Here is a 25,233-nt window from a genome sequence, read left to right as displayed (position 1 = left end):
ACGGAGTTTAGCAGATATTTTCGTACCCTATTTGTTTCATGTGAAGCCTGATGAGGCTCCTGAGCTGAGCTCTCCGCTGTAGAGGCAACCAGTGAACACATGGCCTCCTGGGGAGCTGTGTGCCTCCGCTCCAAACTCACTCATCATTAACTGCTTGCAAATAGATAGAACAAGAATACTTTCTCTTTCAGGGTCACTGTATATGGGGCAGGAATATGCAAAATCTCCCCAGAAAAGCAGTGGAACAAGAATCAATATAAACACGCAGCAGCCCACAATTTCCTGTTCCTCCCAGCATGCTAAAAAAGATGCCACCCACTGACCAGTGCGTTTATGCGGAGTCCAGCTTCAAAAAAGGATGAATCACACCCACACACACACACCGTTTCCCATGGTACCTCTGTTCTGCATCATGACTCAATTTGTCTCTCTGTGTGCATGCAACACCTGAGCCGGCTCCAGCACGCCTACACTGATCCAGACGTCTCCAGGGACCCGACTCGCGCATGCCCTCCCTCGCTCCCTCGACCCTTGACCATCTGCCCCTCGGACTCATCTGCCAGACACAGCCTCACCTGCAGACTGACATCTAACCGGATAGAGCACAAGAGTGAGCGCACACTCTCTCAGCACTGTGGGTTCAGGAAATATATTTCCATTCATTTTCTCTATTTTAGAAAATCATTTAATAAAGAGTGCAAAACTATAAATATAGGTGGGTTGCCTGAAGGGCATGTCGATTAGTTTGTTGACTAATCTTAACCAGAAGCCCAGAAGCATTTTTAAAAGTTGGTCATTTTAACTTGAAGCACAGAAAACAACAACAACAAAGCAGTATATAAAAATATCTGTCTGTCGATGGATGGATGGATGGATGGATGAGAAAGACAGAGAGAGAGAGAGACTAGCATTCAAAAGTTTGGGTTCAGTAAGTTAATACAAGAAAATACTATTTTTATTCAACAAGGATGCATTATATTGATCAAAAATGACAGTAAAGACATTTATAACGTTACAAAAGATTTCTATGTCAAATAAATGCTGTTTTTTTACTTTATATTAATCAAAGAACCCTGAAAATAATTAATCTGTTTCCACAAAAATATTAAGCGGCACGACTGTTTTCAATCAGCATTAGAATGATAAGCATAATCAGCATGATGTCTGAAAGATCATGTTAAATTGTATTCAAATAGAAAAGAGTAATTTTAAATTGTAATAATATTTCATAATATTGAACATAAATAAACAAATAAATGCAGCATTATTGAGCATAAGAGAGTTTAAAAACAATTTTTGAATGAGATATATTTATGTGTGTGTGTTTGTGTGCGTGTGTGTGTGTGTTTGTGTGTGTGTGTCCAATTCCATGTAAATTAAGCTGAAATCACATTGACTTATGGTTTCATACATTTTCACTTAAAAATCAATTTCCATTTTAAATTTCAGTCCTTGAACTCTATAATGCAGGAGATATAATGAGCAGATGAGAAGTAGAAGGTAGATTGACTAGATGCTAATGGATGGACCTTTATTGTAATTTCTACATTCTTTAAAACTTTAATTGTCTGTACAGCTGTCATAGGGTTGTCTGTAATTGTACAGCTTGTGTGTCTGTGTGTGAGTGTGTGTACGCAACAGGTCCTTCTTTAATGGATCCACTACTAATGGAGCATGAAGGCAGCAGAGAAAGCCAATAAAAATCAATTTCCCACAGCTGTAATTATGGTACTCTCTTGGTTAATTACTCTGGTCTTGCCGTCACAAAGTGCTACTAATGTGTCGTTGAAGAGCTCAAGCTGTAGCATTACCAAAAACACCATCGCACATAAGAAACTAGCTACAAGACCCCATCTGTCAGGAGAGTTGGGTTTATTTGCTACAAAAACAACGACTACCATCATATTCAGGTTTACAACCTAAGAAAAGCTGAAAGCTTCCAACCCCATGAGATCCTCCGCCATATCCGGCGCTCGGCAGAACAGACAAGCTCAAATATTCCTCCTAAACCACAGTGACAATCACAATCCAAAGATTACATTTTTTCTTTCCCTTTTCACCGATCCTCAGCCGTCCTCGACTTTGACACAGCACACACTGCAGAGAGGAACATTTCTTTACATGTAGCAAGTCTGACTATTGTGTTGTATTGTGTGATACAAGATTTTGACACCAGACAAAAAAAACAATGCATGCAAATTAAACAGTGAAGTTGAACGGCGTGACGTGGCTTGTTGCATGCTGTGAGCGGATATGTGTGTGTGTGTGTGTGTGTGTGTGTGGGCTGCATCTCACCGTCCACACATGCTGGTCGGGCCCGTGTGGTGCCAGCGATCTGTCCTCTCCGGCAGGCACAGCGGGCTGTCTGCCTGGCGATGGTGCGCTTGGGTTGACTGCTGTCTCTATTCAACATCACTATCTCACATGTGCCTACTGCCAACTGACCTGTGGAGGACACACACAAACATACATTTCAGAAAGCATGGCTTTGAAAGTAAGCATATCAATGGTTTAATCTTGTTATAACTTGTTAAAACTTCAACATAAAGGTTTAATATCCCTTAAAATGACCCTATCTTTGAGTGCACCAGTCTGAGAGTCAAGGAGGGAAATAAACATGGACAACTTTCAGTGAAATAGAACAAAACATTTAAAGGAACAGTACACGCCAAAAAAAGAACACGGTCATTGTTTTCCTGTGCAAGTCATTCCAAACCTGTGTAACTTTCTTTCATCTGCGGAACACAAAGGTATTTGTAAATCAATTTAATGAAAGTGAACAAGAACCATAAAAGTGGTTTATTTGACTTGTGTACTATAAAAATGGTTCATTTGACTCAACTATCCAAATCTTCTTTAGTCATACTCGTACAATAGTTCTGTATGAGACATTTTGTGAATCAATCATTATTTTGAGTCTTTGAGATATTAACAAGTCCCCCTGTGGTGAAAATCAAGTTTTTAATATTGTTTATATGTCTATGTGGTGTTTTTAATGTGCTTTTAGACAAACCATGTGCAAATTCATAATTCAACACCATTGCTGAGTATTTTCTCCTTAAAACTGCACTGCAGTGAACCAAAGACAGTCTCAAAATCACGATTTGAAATCGCTGGTGTTTCTGACGTCACAAACTACCTTGTAACCAATCAGATCAACGTGCCAGCGGGGCTTTAGCATTCATTCTTTCACATCCATTTCATTAACATCGAACTAGCAGGGGTAGATTTAGCAATATAGTGGATGTATATTACGATGTTATGATGAACTATATATGCCTTTCTCCACTGACGTTCTGAGTTGTTCAAAGCGTTTCTGATGATCTGACTCTGAGATGCCGAACGGGAACATAGTTTGTGTAACATTAGCAACACATTATTAGCTGTTTAATAACATAGTCAAGCAAAAGGCTAATCATATTAATTACCGTTACGTGTCCGACGTTGTTAAGAGCGATACCATTGTGCAGCGTTTACCTCAGTAAGTTGGCCGAGTGAATCTGTGAGCTGAGTGGAGGCGGGGCTAATAGCATATTCATGCAGCCGCGTATACTAAATGAAACAAGGGTGTAGTTACATTCAAGCTATTTTTAGGCTTGAAGACATTTTTTTTTCACAGGAAAAAACATTTAAATGTAATTTTGGTGATCAAAGATGAGTTTTAAGGGACGATATTATTGACTACAGGGAGACTTTAAATGAATTGGTTGATCAAGCTCACAAAACTGGTCTGAATGATTCATGAATCAGACTGATTCGGTTCTCTAGTTCAACTCAGTGATTCGGTCTCAGATGATACACCAGTTTAACACTGAGAAACAACTTTAATTTTGACTGTGCATCACACAAAGCTGTGGACCACTGACCGGACCCCTTTTATGGTGTTTTCTTGTTCTTCTTTTTTGGTATGATCATCGTAGCAGTGTGTTGGCTGCTACGACCTACGTCTACTGACTAGCCATTGAAAACGCAAAATGAAATTGTATATTGATCAACGCGACATGACGCTAATACTTAAATCTACTTACCTCAAGCTCCATTTACAAAATTGGCATGTCAAGTTGGCCTCTTTTCCCTAGCAATGACCATGTCCATATTCTCCTCTTTCATTTCCTCCTCTTTTTTCAGCGCACATAAAAACCACAATTGCCAAAGTGCAATTCATCATGCTCTATTTGTTTACCACTAGCACATCATCGTACAGTCTACATACATGTCGTACCCAAGTTTATTAGATCCATGTCGTACAGTGTGATTTGTAATGATCTTATAGGATTGCCAAAATCGCAGTCTTTTGCAGGCATTACACAAATACTAGATCTCTCCAAAAATATCAAGACAACCAATTTACTAGACATCTGAAATAAACCAGAACAGACAAGCACCAGAGAGAGGTAAAACTCATTTTCTCATTTTGGTTTCTCATCATGTCTTTACAAGAGGAGACCATTTTAAAATGTCACTCTTATAAATGGTAGCTTTTTACTTCTCTTAAGGTGTTCATTGTTGTTCAAGCCTTTTTATAAAAGCAAAATCTCTCTCTCTCACGTCCTCAGAGACCACTTCCCCTCGACACTTTCTCTGACAAGCGTAAATGCTTGGCTGAGTATTTTTGACACTTTTAGTGTGCTGGCAAAGCTTACAACTTCTATTCAAGGTACCACAATGACCACCAAGCTTTGCAGAAAAAGAAGGAAAAGTTCAAAAAGTCTGGGTAGGCATGAGCCTGTCTCATACATAATCATAGTCATAATTTACGTCAGAAAGAAACATCTTCCTCAGTCATTAACTTCCTGTCTTTGCTCTTTCTTTGTGTTTGATCAAAAAGGAAAAGTGGCCGGGTACAACTCTATGAATCCGGCTGTTAAAAATGGTAATAAAGCAGATTTACAATATTAATTAATCTTATGTGATACTGTTGAAGAGCCAACAGAGATGTGATGAAAGGGGATTTTTATATGTGTAATAGAACTCGGGAACAGTGATGAATCACCACTGACTCCAGCTTTAAGATTCCTTTTCACTGGAAGCTCATTTCAAGGGCGCAATAATTCACTCCGATCAGACCGAACGGAGAGCCAATCAGATCTCATCGTCCAAAAGAAAAAAAAAAACGAGGCAAAATGGCTAACTATTGTCTCCAAAATGCAGCGACACTGCATCGGGACAACTTTAATCAAGGCTTGACGAAAGACAACCCGAAAAGAAATCAGAAAACTCTATTCATGCACCATATTCTCTGATCGTCAACGCGTAAGCCTTGATTTTAGCTTTAAGCGGCTGCTGATTGCAGGGCTGAACGGCTTATTGCTTTTCATCATATTTGACACCCTCCCCACTCCAACATGCACAAAAACAGCAAACCCACCCTCCCGTGGCATTTGCACTTGACCCACTGAAATGCGAAGACAGCAGTGTAGAGCTGATGGCCGCTACTGCTTGGTCAACAGTCGGTACAGACTGAGCAGATTAAGACAGGCATGCTGAACGCAAAACTTGTACTCCCTACAGGACGACCAATTGGTTTCACAGTCCAGCGGCCTGAACAATTACTATTTCAAAACAAGGTTAAGGTCAGCCAAGCATGAGTAGACACCTGCCTTTCATGGAAGAATCCAGAGGAATTGAACACAGTGTGCAATAGAGAGACAGTCAACCCCATTCCTACAGTGAAAACCCTTGATATTTTTTTAAAACACTGGGAGCTGTTAATATAACTAGATTTGTACATTTTCCAAAGGACATGTGATTACCTAATAAACACTGACTAAAAACACTGCATTGGGAAGTAATTTTAAGCCCATTCTCGCTTATGTACCAAAAAGTTTTCACTTGCATCAACACAATACGAAACATTACACACCAAGAGCAAAACTTACATGCAATTTCAGGCCGAACGTGTCAGATGCAAAGTCTATTGAAATTGTTTTAACCTTGAAGGCGATGGGGGCATCTTGTTGAGTGGAGATGAGAAATCCCAGCAGACATCATTATTGTAAAGACTATGGAGAATGCTGAAGGTCACCTCTCTCGGTCTCGCTCGCTCTCTCTCTCTCTGATCAGCCTCCTCCAAAATAGAGCCACAACCTCTTTCCATAACGGCCCACATTAATCCTCCACAGCTCAGAATTTAGATAAGAGAATTAACCCCTCCTTCAGTTCTCTGATGCTTCTCTGTTTGCCCCATTTCATTTTGTTTCATTTCATACCGAGGAGTTTCTTCAAGTACGGGTGCTATTGGGTCTGTTAGAAAATAAATTCATACTTTACACACTTGGACTAGTTAATTTGATTTGTCTGCCAACTGCAAATATACATGCATTACATACGGATTCTGGTATTTGTCATTTCTGAAAGCCATAAACATGAACTTGACGAAATTAGAGCTTGATTGGAAATTAAGTGCAATAAAATATTTGAGAAAAGTCATTTCTTTTACCTTGATTTTGTTCACATATCACGTTTCATATTTTATTGTTTGAAAACCAAAAACACTAACTTTAAAAAAAATAATTAGAGGCAAAATTGAGTTTTAATTAATAGTTTTAATCTGTGTAAAAATGGACAAAAATATTTTTCTTAATAAATACAAAACTGTTAGTGCTTATTCGACTCTGTCTTTTGACTGTCCCGTTTCATTTATGAATAATTATATCAATAATCATTTGAAACAATTTTATCATTTAAATATAAAGGTAAAAATTACACTCAATCAGCATTTAATAAGCATTTTGGAAAATGAAGACATTTGAAACATTTTCCAAGAGAGAGTGACCTTCATATAACAAACAGGGGGAAAAAAAGTTAATTTAATTTTTTTAATTAATTTTAATAAAAACCAACCCCTGGGACATAGATGTGCCCGTAATTAAAGAAACACCCACAAAACGACACACACATCCACGAAAACAGCTGGCCAGGAACATCCATGGCATGTAAAAACCAGCGTTCTGTCCGTGTTTAACAGCCAGAGGATGAATGGGTATGGATGGAGATAAGCCACAGAAAACAGGATGGAAAGAAAGAGAGAAAGCAAAAGAGTCAGAGGGTTTGATGTGCCAAAAGCTTGACAGCCATTCCATCACAGGTTGTTAAGTTAATTGACACGACAGGAGATTTTTCTGCCTGTTTAGTCCAGACACGACAGAGCGAATCAGACGATAAGGATCTACATGCACCTGGGCACAGAGCAGCACAGAGCAGAGACCGGGGACACCAAACTCTATACTTCTCTATACTTTCCCAGAGGAAGTAGATTCAGGTCTGCGGTGTCACTTTCAGCCTGAAGATGTAGGTACAACTGCAAGGGAACATGAAGCTCAAAGCTAGTGCGGTTCAAAACACCACCTCCTCTCCAAACACAACACCACAGGACAGCTGACAGGAAGAAGACATTCGTTTCTTTCTAGAGTTTGCAGCAAAAGATAAGGGTTAGACAAAACATTTCACAGCAAACTCTCACTGGGTTTCGATCACTTGAATCAGTGGGAGTGTTAAAAGTTTAACACACGATGGGAGTGAACGAATGCCATGAATCTTGTCAAGAACATGTTCAGGTTATATTTCAAACCAAATTTAAAAGAAAACATTTAATTATTTTTTTTAATTAAGATTGTTTTGCATTGCACCATTCTAATGATAATTGTGCACATTTATTCATCAATTGACATTATTGTTATGCAAAATAACAACAACAATACTGCAACACTAGGACAAGCGGTTTGGAGAATAGGTGAATGGATGGTAAAAAATAATGATAATAATAATAATCAGATTATCAATACTCTAATGTGTGAACATTTCACTTTGAGGTTTTTCGTAATTCTTTTTATGTTCTCATTACTGTAACAGTAAGTTTCACGTGTGCTTTAGTATCAAAATACCATAATACAATATTTTATATTAAAATCAGCATAGAGGCAGTGCTATAAAGTATAAAAACATTCCAATTTAAATAATATATAATTTTGTTTTATCACTACAGTAATGCAAATAGATTTATGAGTAGTTAGAAGTAAAGAGTTAAGGGCAAAATGTCTGCCCTAATGTGTAATGAAATTAAACAAATTGCATTTTGAAATCCATATAATTTTCTCCCGTCGAACACAAAAAGAGATGTTAGTAAGCCGTTTGCTTTTTTTTTCACGACAAGCAAGATATTCAGAAAATAACTTGCATTTCAGTCCACTCCTCACACAAAGCTCTTGTATTGTTTTTTTGTCTCAGAAGACACAGACTTAATGTTTTATGGTGCTTGTTTCCATCCTTTTTAGATCATGATCCCAATCCACTTTCATCACAAGGACAATCCTCCTTAAACATCCTCTTTGGTGTGCCACAAATGACATGAAAGAAACAGTGAATGCAAGTAACTATTCTCTTTCTTTGTGGTGGAATATGATGTTCTTGACAGGTATCGTGAGATTCACTCAAATGCATCTCTTCAGTCCGCAGACAGCCAAGCTAATCCTTTGTTACTGTACGAGTGGAAAGGAGTGCAGCTTGAGCCGCAATTTCAAAACTGCCTGTCTGTAGAGTTTGTCTTTGCTGTTAACAGTTGTGTTCAGCAATAGAGACGGCCATAACCTCCTCCATTGTGAACGGAAGAGCTAATTAACCCATACTAACCCTCTAAGAACCTGTTTAAACATCTATGTCATTTACTGTCAGCCTCAAGTGGAATGAGGATGGCTACAACAAAAATTGAACAAGTTAGCAACAAGCCAGGGAACAAAGGTCACACACTTCACACAACATTTGACAATAGTAAACTCAGACGGCATTTCACAGCAGTGAAGTTAAATACTGCAGTACATCATATCATTCATCTTCGTATATATTAGACACTCCAGAATTCCTCTCAGCTAAAAAAGAGAGAGAGAGAGAGAGAGAGAGAGGGAGAGGGAGAGGGAGAGAGAGAGAGAGAGAGAGAGAGAGAGAGAGAGAGAGAGAGAGAGAGAGAGAGAGAGAGAGAGAGAGAGAGAGAGAGAGAGAGAGAGAGAGAGAGAGAGAGAGAGAGAGAGAGGAGCGAACTAGAGCAGGGTGGCATTTGACATAAATTAAACTCATATATACCCAGCAGCGAAAAATTATAAAAAATGGGTGCCACAATGCGCACAATTGATTTTGCCTTACAAAAGCTTTTGAGTTTTCCATAAACATCCGTTCAGTTCTCCGGCTTCATTACCAACAGAGGCACAAGTTGTTTCTCGCCACTAAATTTATGACACGGACCATCATTAACATCCGGCATGCTGGGGGCTGGTGCCCTTTGTTGAGGAAGAAATCGCATTTTGCAAATTGTCCTGCTGGAAATGACATATCTGTCCTGCCCACCTACACAGCATTATAACAATGGCATTTAGAGAGAGTGCAAAAATAACCAGACATACAAACCTTATGGTTCAGCCAAGTAATCCCAGAGGACAAATTTATTGCTCAGAGGTTGCTCGTTCACAGCTCAGTTATCTTTTATTAGGTATCAATTGTCTCTCCTACAGACGTTTCTCCATTAAATAGTGCACCATTAAATAGAACAGGCAGACAGGCAGGCAGGCAGACAGACAGACAGACAGACAGACAGACAGACAGACAGACAGACAGACAGACAGACAGACAGACAGACAGACAGACAGACAGACAGATAGATAGATAGATAGATAGATAGATAGATAGATAGATAGATAGATAGAACAATTAATAGATGATACATAATGGATGGATGGATGGATGGAGAAAAGCATTGTTCAATAAATTTGGTCTTAGAAGGATTTGATGTGATGTTTGAGTTCATATTAAAAATCTCTTCTGAGACACTGTTGAGAACTCTAGAAAAACAAATACAAGACTATTAGATTCTTGCTTTCGTGCAGGATGTGCTGAGAACTTTTGCCGCATTATAATTAGAAACCTCCCTTTCCACCCACTGATACCCAAGCTTAACGTTGGAAGCCGAAAGGTGTCGGCGGTGGCATGGCGAAAAGTCCGCAGAGGGAACACTGACATTTCCAAATGTATTGTTAAATAAAACTGGCAGCGCTGATGTTGGTGACAGCTCATCCATCTGTCTGTTCTCTGGCCCAGAGTGCACACCCACAGCCAAGCGCACTTTGATTTCCTGTCTGTGCCATGACGAATGGTGGCGCTTTGTGGGGGAGCTGTCAGGGCAGAATTCACAGCCACTTGGAGAGACCCACACATTTCTTTGTTAGCGAACCCCCAAAAGGGCCTGACAGACCAAACCACGTGTTGCAGGTAATGGGCCTGTCTTAAAAAGCACACAGTAGTCCTTTTATTACATCACTCTCTTGTACTGTAAATCCATTTCCTAAGCCAAACACCCTCCATCTGTCTCTCAGCCATAGACAAGTTTACTAATATGATTTATTCTCATCTGTAAAGGGATTTTTGGATAACAGTCAGGGAACAACATCTACTACAAATCATGCCATTTTAAATCATTGCTGGTGGTTTTCAAAGGTGGTTATGAAATTTCACCTGCCAAGAATCAACAGATGAATTACCCTCCTTGAGTGCACGTCCAGAAAATACCTCATGAGCTAGGTTTTCTGTCCTGTGTTGACATCTTTTATTGAAACAAGAAGTTTAGGGAACACTTTATTTCAATAGTCCACTTTAGACATTCTACTAACTATAAGTAACTTTGCAAATACATGTCAACTAGCGGTCATTAGAGTATTAGTAGACTGTCTGCTTAATATCTTTATTTTGATGCTCCCTAACAGACATTCTACTGACTAGAAGTAACTTTTCAAGCAATGTCAACTTATTCTACTAAACCTAACCCTAAACTAATAGTCTACAAATACTCGAATGAGAGTTAGTTGACTTGTAGTTGCAAATTAGTGAGAGTTTGTCAACTTGTAGTTGCAAAGTTACTTACAGTTACTAGAATGTCTTAAATGGACTATTGAAATAAAGTGTAACCAAAGTTGAGATGGGACAGATCACAAAATTGTCACTACAATGAACAATTATTCAATAATTACTGGGGAGGGACAATCTGACTGGACTGGACAAAAATCTGCTGTTTAGTGCAGGATGACTCATCAATGATTTGTGGCAATCTCTTTCCTGGAAGAGAAAGACTGTAACGTTTATATATATACAGTGCTATGCATAAGTTTAGACACCCATGCTAAAGTTGACTAAAAAGAGGAATAAAAAATCATCTTTTGGAAATTGAACTTAATGCCTTAATTTAAAAAATTAGGAAAAATCCAACCTTTAAGGACACCAATTTTCTTTGTGAATGAATAATGTATCGAAAAATAAATAAATGTTCTTCCTTAAAATACAGGGTGCATAAGTCTGGACACCCCTATGTTAAATTCCCATAGAGGCAGGCAGATTTTTATTTTTGAAGGCCAGTTACTTCATGGATCCAGGATACTATGCATCCTGATAAAGTTCCCTTGGCCTTTGGAATTAAAATAGCCCCACATCATCACATAGCCTTCACCATACCTAGAGATTGGCATGGAGTACTTTCCATAAGATCATCTCTCAATGCAAATCAAACCAGCTATTAGGCTAACTGAAATAAAACCATGCCAATCTCTAGGTATGGTGAAGGCTATGACTTATGCACCCTGTATTTTAAGGAAGAACATTTATTTATTTACGATACATTATTCATTCACAAAGAAAATTGGTGTCCTTAAAGGTTGGATTTTTCCTAATTTTTTTAATTAAGGCATTAAGTTCAATTTCCAAAAGATGATTTTTTATTCCTCTTTTTAGTCAACTTTAGCATGGGTGTCTAAACTTATGCATAGCACTGTATATATCTACAAAAAAAGTCAACATTTTGGAGAACATTAGCATAGATGCCCTAAAAGTTAAGGAACCTAAAAGCCACAATTCAGTTAAATTCACAATTCATTGTGACGCCCATTAAAAAGTAGGCATTCACTATTATTGTAGATGTTTCACCAGTGACCTATTTTTCTCACAGGGCTCTTAAAAGCATGAAACAGACTTATGTTTCCCCTGTCTGTTGCAAGATGGCTAATATAGAACGATCAGAGGCATATATGGCTCAGGTGATTGGCTCAGAAAATCTTTCTGGAACTGAAGCAAAGGCAGCAGCGTCAAGGCCGCATAAACCAGCAGAGCAACGGCCTTTCAGATGAATGGGAAAGCTGGACAGCTCTCCAGGTTTATTAGAACTCCCTAAAATCAACCTAAGAGCAGCTTACAGTTGTCTCTGCATATTAAGCTAGAAATGAGAAAGTGCTTTAACATCAGAAAAATGTCCCACATCACCTTTAACCACACCGAGCAGTATCTCTGATGTGCAGGGCAGCATTTGGAGCACTTGATTGATAAAGGGAGACGTTAGTCGTGACATGAACTTGTGTCCTAAAAGCCTGCACATGAAGAGAAGCTTGTTTGCATCTCATATAAAAAACAGCTGAATCAAATTTGCACAGGCATTAGTTTGAATGCTCAGTCGTGCGGAAAGTGCTCAATGAAACCTTTCTTTCTACAATATTTAACAAACAACTAATCTTTTGCGCTGAGCTTACCGGGGAATTCCAGAATGGAAGAAGAGAGAATTTTTAATTGGACTCCTGACAATTGATTTTAATCTTGTAAATCTCTCATCTCGTCACTGTCCCTCTCTTTACGGCGGGCATCAGTGATGAAAACGCTCTATGCATTATCGGTGATGTCATCACAGCAGCTCTGTTGTGATTCTGGACGACAGCTCTGGCCTGGGAGGATGGCATAATTAAATCACGACAGTAACACACACGCTTGCTGGCTCACAAAGACACACACATCTCCGTATCACTTACATCTTACCACAATTAAAGTAGTATAATAATGTGCATCTGTACGCTGGATCTTTTAAAAGGCCATTAAAAGGACAAGAGCGATGAGGGTTTTTCATCACATGCCTATGGTGCTTGAAGGGTCAAGGCCTCATTCGAAGCCACATACTTTCATCTGTAAATGACTCGGAGCCAAACAGAGACAAAGGCCGATCAATATCTCACACACGACTTCAGTAGGATCACGGATATCATTATCGAAATGAAAGGCCGTCACGCTATAGCATCACAGCAATCAGAAGTTGTCATTTCATCCAGCTATTGAACTAAATCATGTCGCTTAAATGGACAGTTCACCCAGAAATGAAAATTCTGTCAATACTTACTCACCCTTATGTCATTCTAAACACGTACGACTTATATAAAGTATATGATGTATATAAAATTATATAAAGAAATATGTAAAAAAATTCTTCAATGCAAGGTAAGTCACATAAAAGTACGTCAAATGCATAAATGTACAGAGCCTCACACATGACATGCGGGGGAAAAATGTATATCGTGGCCTTGAATGAATTCCTTTCGCTTTTTAGTAAATTGTACAACCTTGTTGTATTAAATCAAACTGAGGGAACAAATTAGTTAAACGTGGCCATGATTTACTAAAACGAGGGAACAAATCAATAAGTCATGGGAACGAACTCTTAACTTGTGGCCACAATGTATCTAAACAAGAGAATGAATTCTTAATTTGTGGCTACGATATATATATTTTTGTCTACATGTCATGAGCAGGGCTCTGTAGAAGTTAAACTAAATGAAACATGAAAATGGCACTAAATAGCAAAAACATGTTTTTATACTAGTGCATAAACTTTGGCATAACACAAAATAATATTTTGTAAATATTTTAGTCCACAATAAAATTGAATGGGGCACATCAATCCTGAATCCAAAAAATTCACATCAAATCCAAGACCAAATTATTTAAGCGATGCTTTTCAAACTTTGAGCGATGTCTGTCTGTCACAAAAACATTATAAAGTCTTCATGGCAGAAATATCCTCTCATCTTGCCAGTAAAACACGACCGTAAAATTATTCAGTGACATTTGATGACTGATTTATCAGCCTCTGTAGCTGGACGTGATGCAAAAATTTCAGGCCCTCTGGTATTTCTCGTTTCTTCTTTGTGGCCAGAAGAACATAATGTATTTTTGCAAAGGAGATTCCCCTCCCTAGATTGAGGCCATGAAGCCCAAATAAAAGCTCAGCCATTAACTGAGAGGATCTAAAAGGGATGTTTGATCCCTCAAACAAGACACCAGTTTCCGCCTACTAACGTTTAGTGCTCTGATTGTCTCAGTTAAGCGTGAGGATTTGTGCACCAGGGTGCCCATAAATCTGCAGTATTACCGTGCTAAGACGCCACCGTGAGATGAAGTGTTAATGTCTGTAATATCTTTTATTATATCCTATCTTAACTCAAACCCCCTGACAAAAACCATTCACTGACAGCCATCTGCAAAACTTCCAAATCAGCACACAAACGCTGTACCATGTTTGACATGCCTCCCAGTGCCTTTTTAGGCCAGTTAGCTTATCAAATGAGTCACATTCTTACCCCTGACTCAGATCATGACTGTCCTCTTCATTACCTCTAGAACACACAGGGAAACGCCGGACAGACATGCACACACAAGTAACAAAGCATGTGTGTGATGCATATCAGTAGGCATTGATGCGAATGCATGCACACAAAAGCAGTGGTCCCTGAACAAATCATTCGCAGCATTAGAAGTAGAAGACAAGAACTTCATGACCCATGAGCTTCACGGTACAAATATTCTGACATACACGATGCAGCCCTAAAAGCCATTCAAAGGAAAGGAAATTCACAAATGAGGTCTCAACTGCTTCTCGAAGAGAAATCTCTACAATGACACAAATTGTACTCCCGATTTCTCAAGTCTGCCGTCAGAGATCGTCAAAATTCCTCATTAAATTCTTTACATTTGTGGTCCACATTTATTTTGTACCTATGCAATCTTGCTGCATGTCTCAAATTTGATTTCTTCAAATGAATTTTAGGAGAAACCTCTGAGACAAAGTTACATACAGTGAATGAGATCTTCAATAAATCCCCTGAGCAATGAACGAGCAACCCCTAAGCAATACAATTTTCCTCTGGGTTGTGAAGCACGCCCTCCATATTATGCTATAGATTTCCATAATAATGTCACAAGCTCTCCAGGGTCTCTCAGAGGAGTTGTTTCTGTCCTACACACAGTGTTTTTTTCCCCTGGGTGTTAAGGCACAGAAGCTTGTCTCGGATAAATCTGACTTGTGTTTTGTTAAGCAACTTTATAAGGACAGAATCAGAGGTGAACCTATGCATAGAAAAATATGAGGTTATTTGGTTACCATAGTGAAAGTCAAATGTAGGGATGCTCAACACTTGCCTTCTTTCAGGATGTGGGTGTAGATCATCCACAGCATGAGCAGGCAGCAGAGAGACGCGCCTCCGCCGGCACAGAGCGCCCGCATCCCCGACTGCATCCTCACTACGTCCCGCAGAAAACACTCCCGGCACCCAGCCTAAAGCAAGTTCAAAGCAAACTCGGCTACTTCCATAGATTTTCACGGGTATGTGGCCGGGATGCGAAGAGACAGTTAATCCGACGTGAATTTACGCGCAGTGGTTTCCATTTTACGCATCTCATAAAACGCATTAAAATATTAAATTTGAAGGGACGGGCATTAAAAAGTCATTATTTAATTGTTATTTGATCAATTAAAAATGTAACAATATAATGTGTATTATGGTCGAAAATCAAAGCAAATAAAATTGATGGACAACTCATTCAAGCAAAGTAAAATGAGTCATAATATGGTCCGTTGGAAACTGCGCGAATCCTCTGCGGTCTGGAGAAGTATCCACACAGGGTGAAATGGTCAGTGGTAGCCTACCAGTCCAGTGGTAACAGGTCCAGAATGTACGGATGATGACTGTAGATGAGCTCGAGAGGAAGGTTCGGTTTGGTTTTGGGTCTTCAGAAAAGCGTCTTCTTCAATGTCACTCCGACGTTCCCAAACCCGTCCGTGCAGTAATATCAAATAGAATCTGCCCTGTGGAGTTACAGAGAACAGCAGTGAAGCATTTCGCGCACATTCTCCGTGATTCGTGGCTGGATTTAGAGACGAGTTCTCCCTCCTCCAGGAGTGAAAAGAACTGCTGTTCGCAGTGAAAAGAACCGGCTCTTTAGAGTCGCTCCCTCGGGAATCGAACTATAGGTCTGCTGGTCGCGTCGTCTGGGTTCGAGTCACTAAAAAGAATCGATTCATTAGAGTCACTCCTTCGGGACTGCAGATAGGTATATTTTAATGGCTGGTTCATTCCAAGAAATGCGTGCTTTCTATTTTGAAAAGGCTATTTTTGAAGTAGCCTAAATTTTTTAAAAGAAAGAAAAAAATGATAATATATTTACATAACCGTGCTTTTAAAAAAACAAAAAACAAACAGGTAACAGGTTGACCTTCAGATCATCTCCTACTGACAAAAACAAACTAACAATGCATACAAAAGAGAAGACACTTAATTGTCAATTCATTGTTAATAAAAAAATGTTTTTAATGTTAAAAAATTACAATAGCACTTTTTTTCCATAGTCATTGTTTACACAAAACACACCTTTTGTGGAATGACCCAGCAATATTTGCAAAGTATTACAAAATCTTGTAACACAGGGTAGTGACTGGAATTGGAACCACATAAGAGTCTAATATGAAATACATGTATATGAATACTATACAAGATTAGATACAAAAATAAATAAATGGAATGACTTATTTTATATTAGTGAATATATGCATAAAATATCAGCCCATAAAAAATCTACTAATGCAATATGCATAGAGTAGTGAGCATTAACCAAACAGGATGATTTAAACAACAGCATTTCCATTGGCTTTATTAAACAGGATCACAATCCATCAAACTTTTCAGAATAAAAAAGGAATAAGTATTATGTAATACGGGTATAAAAAATGGTGTTATATACAACCATCCCACAAATAAGCATTACAAAGGAAAGATCATACATCATAAAGAGATTAACAGACACATACCTCAGATTCATAGCAATATTCTACAAGCTGGAGTGGATTGACATGAGAATGCTGCACAAAACACACCACAAAAAAATGTCAAATGGAGTCAAGTTCTTTTTTTCAATGCAAATTCTACTGTGCTCTCAGTGTGTTGTTTTTCCCTCTCACTCTCTCTCTCTCCCTCCCAAAATCTGCACGTCATTCCCTGGGAGATAAGACCAGGTACAGTGCTTCATCTCCATATTTTGGTATTCTGTACTGCACTGTGCTGGTGTACAATCCATTCGCATCTTTCAACATTCACGCCAAACCACCATCAGACATTTTTTTCTCCTTTTGCTAATGGTATGAAGAAAAAACAAATCCCCATCTTTAGCCAGCAATGTGAAAGAAAATGCAACAAAAAATTATTAATTTACTCACCCTGTCTTTCCGAACCAGTATGACTGACTTTGAAAGCCACGTTTCTAGCATCTGTAAAACCGCATTCTTCCATCTTAAAAATATATCTAAATTACAACATATGCTTTCAATGAAAAATGCAGAACAGTTAGTTCATGCGTTCATGACCCCAAGGCTAGATTATTGTAATAATACTGGGTGGATGCCCTGCACGCTTAATAAACAAACTACAGCTGGTCCAAAACGCAGCAGCTCGAGTTCTTACCAGAACCAGGAAGTATGACCGTATTAGCCCCACTGTATCAACACTGCATTGGCTCCCTATTAAACATCGTATAAATTTTAAAACATTGCTGACTACTTACAAAGCACTAAATGGTTTAGCTCCGCAGTACTTGAGCGAGCTCTTAACGCATTATAGTTCTTCACGTCTATTGCGATCTCAAAATTCTGGCCAGTTGATAATACCTAGAATATCAAAATCAACTGCAGGCGGTAAATCCCTCTCCTATTTAACACCTAAACTTTGGAACAGTCTTCCTAACATTGTCTGGGAAGCAGACACACTCTGTCAGTTTAAATCTAGACTAAAAACTCATCTCTTTTACCAGGCATTCATATAGAACATTATACATTTCTATTATTCAAATCAGTTAAATGATTATTAGGCTGCATAGATTAGGTCAGTTCCCATAACACCTGATGTACTCGCTCATCAGGAGAAGATTCCGAGGTTTACTGAAGTCAGCCGGATCCGGGCCGTATCCAGATCAGATGGTGGACCTGCACCTGGACCCATTCACAACGCATCCCTGAAGTGCCAGCCTCATCGGCCCTGTGAAGACCTCATCGACACAACAGCCATCGGCACTGATCCTCAACAAACTCGTCTCCATACCGGCGTGATGACTCCGACTTCCAACCAGATGGAACTGGATAAATATTCTGAATGTTCTGATCCAATCTGACTTCTGACCTGTAATGCTGCCTGAATCATAATCATACACTGTTTGTTCGTTGGCCAGAGGAGAACTGGCCCCGACTGAGCCTGGTTTCTACCAAGGTTTTTTTCTCCATTCTGTCTCCTGATGGAGTTTTGGTTCCTTGCCACTGTTGCCTTGACTTTTGGCTTGCTAGTTGGGGACATTTAATATTCAACAATATTATTGATCTGCCTTACTTAAGGTGGACGATGACGCAATTTTCTTCTAGAAACAAACGTTGTATTATTTTCATGTTATCAATGTGAAGCTGCTTTGATACAATCTGTATTGTAAAAAGCGCTATATAAATAAATAAAGGTGCCTTGACTGACTTCCTTTCATGGATCACAAAAGATGATATCTTGAAAAATGTTGCTCTTTTCCTTTCAAAGAATGACAATAGGATGAAAAGACACCATATAAGTATTCATACAACTTGTGGGATATACAGTAGGCTACTGTGCAAAAGACTTAGGCATGTTAATAGTTTTTCAGGTAGCTTTGCAGGAAGGTTTCTTCAAGCATCTTGGAGAGCATTTTTTTTTGGGGGGGGGGGGGATTAACATGCCTAAGAATTTTGCACAGTACTGTACATTTTCTCCTCTTTTGGACTCTTTTATTATGCTTCTGTGTCCTTTTTAGAGCTTGGCGGCCCCTGGTATCTGTATACGGAGCCCCTTAAAAGGACATGGTGAAGAAAAAAATTTAGTTGGGAGGAAAAAAAAAAAGTAGCCAATGCTTTTGCGTTCTCTCGCAAAGGTTTTGCGCAAAGAACACAAAAGTTTCTCAGGGGAACGCAAAACACTGAATTATTATTTGCATCTCATATTTTTGTTCCACCACCATGTCCCTTGAGGGGCTCCATGCCTGACGGTTTTTGGAAGTGGATAAAACATTGTTTTCATGTGGAAAAAAAGCAGTTTTAACTAGGGCTGTCAAAAGATTAATCGCGATTAATCGCATCCAAAATAAAAGTTTGTTTTTAATAATATATGTGTGTGTACTGTGTATAATTAAATTTGTATATATAAATACACACACATGCATGTATATATTTAAGAAAAATGTGTTATTTATATATATATATATATAAAAAAATATATATATTTATATATAATATAAACTATATTAATATATATACAGTATATGTATGCAAATATTTCTTAAATATATACATGCATGTGTGTGTATTTATATATACAAAATAATTATACACAGTACACACACATATATTATGTAAACACAAACTTTTATTTTGGATGCGATTAATCGCGATTAATCTTTTGACAGCCCTAGTTTTAACATGAGTCAAAACATTATCTTTTATAGCTTTACAACAGTATGAATGAGAACGTAACAAAATCTTTATTTTTTGGTAAACTATTCTTTAAAGGGATAATTCACCAAAAAATGAATTCTCTCATCATTTGCTCACTCTCATGCTATCCCCGATGTTTATGACTTTCTTTCTTCAGATGCACACAAACAAAACATTTTCGGACAAAAATCCATCTCTGAGAGTCCATATGAATGCCACTGAATGGGTGGCACTCGGTTGAAGCTTGAGAACAATCGTGACAGTAATCTATACGACTGCAGTGGATGTGGATCAATGTCTTCTGAAGGCAAACTATACCTGTGTGTAAGAAAAATGCATATATTTTTAACTTTTTAAACTATAAATCATTGATTCCAGTCTACTGCCATGCGAGTATTCACAAGAGGGCTGTGGTGACACAACGAAGCTTGTGAGAGAAGTGGTGGCACTCTGTGCTTCTGCGATACTTCTTGTGGGACATTGATTCACCCACTGGGGATGTATGGATTACGGTCACGATAGATGTGTTTGGTTTTTCATGTGTCAACCAAGCAGCAGCCATTCACTTGCATTATATGGAGATAAAATAAAAAAAAATCTGTGTTTATCGGAAGAAAGAAAGTCATATACGTATACGGGAATGGCACGAGGAAGAGTAAATGATGAGAGAATTTGAATTATTGGGTGAACAATCCCTTCAAGTACACTGAAAAACTTACTAATCAAGCATCTTAAATGTCCATTAAGCCTTTTTCAGAAGTCATTTCTGCATCGATTTGCCCTCTTCTACAGGCTTCTTTAGGATGGGCTACAGAACAGTAAACAACAGATGACACCCAAGCTATATTTTAGAGAGCATCTGAGCTCAGAAACGTGACTAGCAGCCCTTAAAAAGCAATAATCTTAAACCAGCACCACTCACTTCCTCTCAGAAAAGAAAACACAATGCTCTCTTTTGACCTAAACCTTGAAACATGCCGTGCAAATACATCTAAATGCATTATCACACATCAACACAAATCTAATTTCATTTATTGTATTCTAGCCCTCTGTATGTGCGTGTGTGTGTGTGTGTCTGGCGCTCTGAAGTCAGTACACACGGGCCATCTGTGCGGCCAATAAAGTCGCTGTTTGTGGAGCACGCTGTCAGATTTAGCGCCCTGCTGATGCCTCTCCATCTTCTAAATGACCGTCGTTAAAAACTCCCCACTCATACAGAACCATATCAATAATTCAGACCCAGACCCTACAACCACCAGCCTCATTTGCGGGCTGAGGGGACACGCTCACGCCATCAGGGTCCCATGGAAAATGTTCACAGTGAACGCGGACGTAATTATCTGATGTTGATGACAACTTTACCAATGATCTCACAAAGGTGACGCGGGTTATTCTTCAGGACGAGAGAGCGTGACAGCACAGGAAGACCTTTGGCACCAAAGTCTATTAAAAAAGACCCTCTGTCATCAGCCCCTGGGCCGTTCATCCTTCATTTTAATGGTCTGAGAGTTGAAGTGCCTTCTTTAGCTATGTCACCGCTCTGTCGCTCGGAGAGAACTGAGCCGATCCGGTGTCTCTTTGGCAGATGTCTGGATACCCATCCAAATGGAATCACAGCATTTCATCCATGCAGAGGCAGCATATGGTTAGTGTTTGTGCGGTTAACTTTGCTTTTCATTATTAGCATCCTCTACCTCGCGCCTTGAAAGAAATACTACAATTTGGCTGTCCGTGGAACATCATTACTCTTGCAAGAGTGCGGTAAGAACAGACCCGACTCTACGGCAATCAATATTTACAACTGTGGCCGTGCCTTTGCATCTATTGTTTCAGTTTTATCACTTTCTGCCGGTCTGGTCCTCAGTTATGGTTTTGCAGAACTGTGCTGCCACAACACAATCTGTATGCTGAAATTTTCTGCCAATTTGAAAGAAGTGGGAATAAATGCAATCCAATTACTGTATAAAAAACAATTATGTAAAGCGCATAATGGGTGCTATTAGTCTCTTCTGCAATGAATATATGAATATAGTATATGTTAATGTCAGCCACACTAGTGATTCTCAACAAGGGGTTCGTGTTCCCTGTGGGTACTTGGAGAGTACTTTCACTTTTGTTAAACCTATAAATCAAAAATTAGGGCTTTAAAATAAAAATATTAGGGCTGTCAAAAGTAGTAAGCACTATTAATCTCTTTGCAATTAACTGCTTAATATGTTCAGTTGAATTTTTAGGGGAAAATGCAAAGTAGTATTAATATGTTTTAAATAAATGGATGAAAAATGGTTTACCACAGACACCTTTTCTTTCTTTTTCTTTATCTACCTATATATTATTATTAATAATAAATTAATAAATATTATTATGAAAATATATTATTAATATTTCTTTATCTACCTATATATTATTATTAATAATAAATTAATAAATATTATTATGAAAATATATTATTAATATTTATTATAAAGAAATATTATATAATATATATGGGATAAATCACATTTCTACTTAATGGGAGATTGTGCGTAAATAAGCTATATATATATATATATATATATATATATATATATATATATATATATATATACACACACACATATACATACATACATACATACATACATACATACATACATACATACATATATATATATATATATATATATATATATATATATATATATATATATATATATATATATATATATACACACAGGTGCTGGTCATAAAATTAGAATATCATCAAAAAGTTGATTTATTTCAAGAATTCAACTTAACAGGTGAAACTAATATATTATATAGACTCATTACATGCAAAGTGAGATATTTCAAGCCTTTATTTGTTAAAATTTTGATGATTATGGCTTACAGCTTATGAAACCCACAAAATCAAAATCCCAGAAAATTAGAATATTACATGAAATCACACAGTAATTACACAGTAATACCATGGTCATTGAACCAGGTTTTGGTTCTTTTGGCAGTGTGGGCCGGTGCAAATCCTGCTGGAAAATGAAGGAAGCATGAAGTGCTCTGGAAATGTCCTGGTAGACGGCTGCGTTGACTCTGGATTTAATAAAGCACAGTGGACCAAAGTCCTCTTTTCTGATGAGAGCAAATTTTGCATCTCATTTGGAAACCAAGGTCCCAGAGTCTGGAGGAAGAATGGAGAGGCACACAATCCAAGATGCTTGAAGTCCAGTGTGAAGTTTCCACAGTCTGTGTTGGTTTGGGGAGCCATGTCATCGGCTGGTGTTGGTCCACTGTGCTGTCCACTCAACGCAGCCGTCTACCAGGACATTTCCAGAGCACTTCATGCTTCCTTCAGCAGACAAGCTTTATGGAGATGCTGACTTCATTTTCCAGCAGAATTTGCACCTGCCCACACTGCCAAAATAACCAAAACCTGGTTCAATGACCATGGTGTTACTGTGTAATTACTGTGTGATTTCATGTAATATTCTAATTTTCATAAGCTGTAAGCCATAATCATCAAAATTACAACAAATAAAGGCTTGAAATATCTCACTTTGCATGTAATGAGTCTAATATAATATATTAGTTTCACCTGTTAAGTTGAATTCTTGAAATAAATCAACTTTTTGATGATATTCTAATTTTATTATATAAAGTATATTTATTAGGATATAAATATATCCTAAATATGAATATACTTAAATATATTTAAATTAGGGCTGTCAAATCGATTAATTGCATCGAACATAAAAGTTTGTGTTTATATAAAATATGTGTACACACACACACACACACATATATATACATATACACATACATATATACACACACGGTAAATATATGTCTATGTATAAATATAAACAAACATTTATGTTAGATGCAATTAATCAATTTGACAGCACTGATTTAAATATAATATAATAGCTTTACTGATAAAGCTGTGTGGATACATAAGAAAAACAAAATTAGCAACAAAATTGTTAAGTTTACTCATTGTGTGCTTATGTTGAACGTTCATTCCTCTCATATTTGAGAAACAAACAAACTATAGGGTCTATGAAACTTGTCATCAGCCCAGCACAAAAATAGGTTGAGATGCAAATTGGTTTTGATTAGTGAGATTCTGTATTGGCCATCTGTGTTTGTAATTATAAGAATGACAATTTAGGATTTAACACATTCATATTACTTTATGAGAGAGGTCTGTGACTTAGAATTATTACTTTAATTAAGGGATGATAATATGACAACAGGATCCATGATCTGTTATATGAGGCGTCCAGACTGTTAGTGCTGACAAACAAAAGCTTCCAAGGTCAAATCAGTATGATAAAATAAAACTCAAATGGATGTTGTTATAAAGTCATCAATAATATATATATATTTTTTAATCAGCAACTGACCTACTGTACATGCCCACACATTTAGACACACAAAATCCCATTTAAAGAAAAAATGTTTTACCGCAGTCACTTCCTCATTTGGATGAAGCTGTGACTTACAGTGGAATAACTTCTGTGGTCTTCCTCCTTACAAATAATGCTGAGAAGAATAAAAACAAACAGAAATGATGGAAAACTAAGTGCACAATAAATAGAAATAAAGTGACACAAGGTCCGTTTTAAGAGCCAAAAGGAACGCAGCCGGTATATAACAAATTTCAGATGTTAAAAAAACGTTATGCTTTACATCTTTATTCTATCAGATGAGATTTTTGTTAATGACACAGCATAATAGCGTGCGTTTTGAGGATGGCATTATGGGCAATCACTTGTGTTTCTTATCTCACGCCTGTTAATGACAGTGTTCGTTAAAACAGCAAAATTGCCTCTGTCAAGTGCTTCTTTCATTGGAAATGAGCTCTTTATCGGAACCTGCAGCCAGAGGAAACATCATACATCAGCCTCTCTGCTTTATCGTATTTTCAATTCTTCCCTCTAATGGAGTTATCTGCAATTTCTCCGCTATCAGCCCGAACAGTGGAACCGAGCTGGTTTGAGGAATGTGGTTTGATTTGCATTGTTTAATAGCTTTTTTTTCCCTTCTTACACTTCCAATGATTAGTGAACGTACTTTGCAGACAATGGCCGACCAATCATTAATCTTCTTGAGCTCGTTATTGCGGAAGTATTGGGAGTGAATAATCTGGGAGTGAATAATTACAGCTGCATTAATAGCAGTAAATAGGAAGTTCTTTACAGAAGAGAGAAACACTCGACCGTATGCTCATCAAACGCTCCGGAACGTGGCGAGATCTGCTCATTAAAATGTGGCGATTCAGTCGTCTGTGATAATAACTGATAACTGATACACGGCCAAATCTCGCCCTTATTTTCTTGAAATCACAGGGGGTGAAAAGAACCGTGTGGTCGGCTCTCAAGGTCACATGGTGCTACTGGAGTTGAGATTAAGTTTTATCTAGTCTAGTCTGGAAAAAAAATCAGTTTATATATAGGTAATGAAATGATCAAAAAGCCATTATTGTGATGCACCTCAATGACCAGGCCTTATATTTACTAAACTCTAATGTCAAGCTCCGAAGAATACTTATTGTCCCAAACAATGAAAAATATACAGTTTTTTCTTCTTCAGTACAACCATGGGGAGAGCTCAAAGCCGTATGAAGAATACAATTTAAGCTGGAA

The 25,233-nt window shown here is 38.0% G+C and overlaps 1 protein-coding gene across 1 annotated transcript in view; it reads right to left on the bottom strand.

The window, feature by feature from the left end:
- The window catches only part of tafa5l (TAFA chemokine like family member 5, like), a 43,515-nt gene extending 26,479 nt beyond the window's left edge, over positions 1 to 17,036 (bottom strand). The window contains exons 1-3 of the mRNA XM_079895950.1: positions 16,928 to 17,036; positions 15,262 to 16,125; positions 2,296 to 2,445 (exon numbers count right to left, since the gene is read on the bottom strand). Coding sequence (XP_079752076.1) covers positions 2,296 to 2,445; positions 15,262 to 15,358 — 247 coding nt within the window. The 5' untranslated portion in view covers positions 15,359 to 16,125; positions 16,928 to 17,036. The remainder of the gene's footprint in view (positions 1 to 2,295; positions 2,446 to 15,261; positions 16,126 to 16,927) is intronic.
- Between the last annotated feature and the right edge of the window lie 8,197 nt (positions 17,037 to 25,233).

This window comes from Squalius cephalus, assembly GCF_949319135.1.
Source record: "Squalius cephalus genome assembly, chromosome: 16".
In the NCBI taxonomy this organism is placed as follows: domain Eukaryota; kingdom Metazoa; phylum Chordata; class Actinopteri; order Cypriniformes; family Leuciscidae; genus Squalius; species Squalius cephalus.
This window is presented reverse-complemented; position numbering and strand designations above follow the sequence as displayed.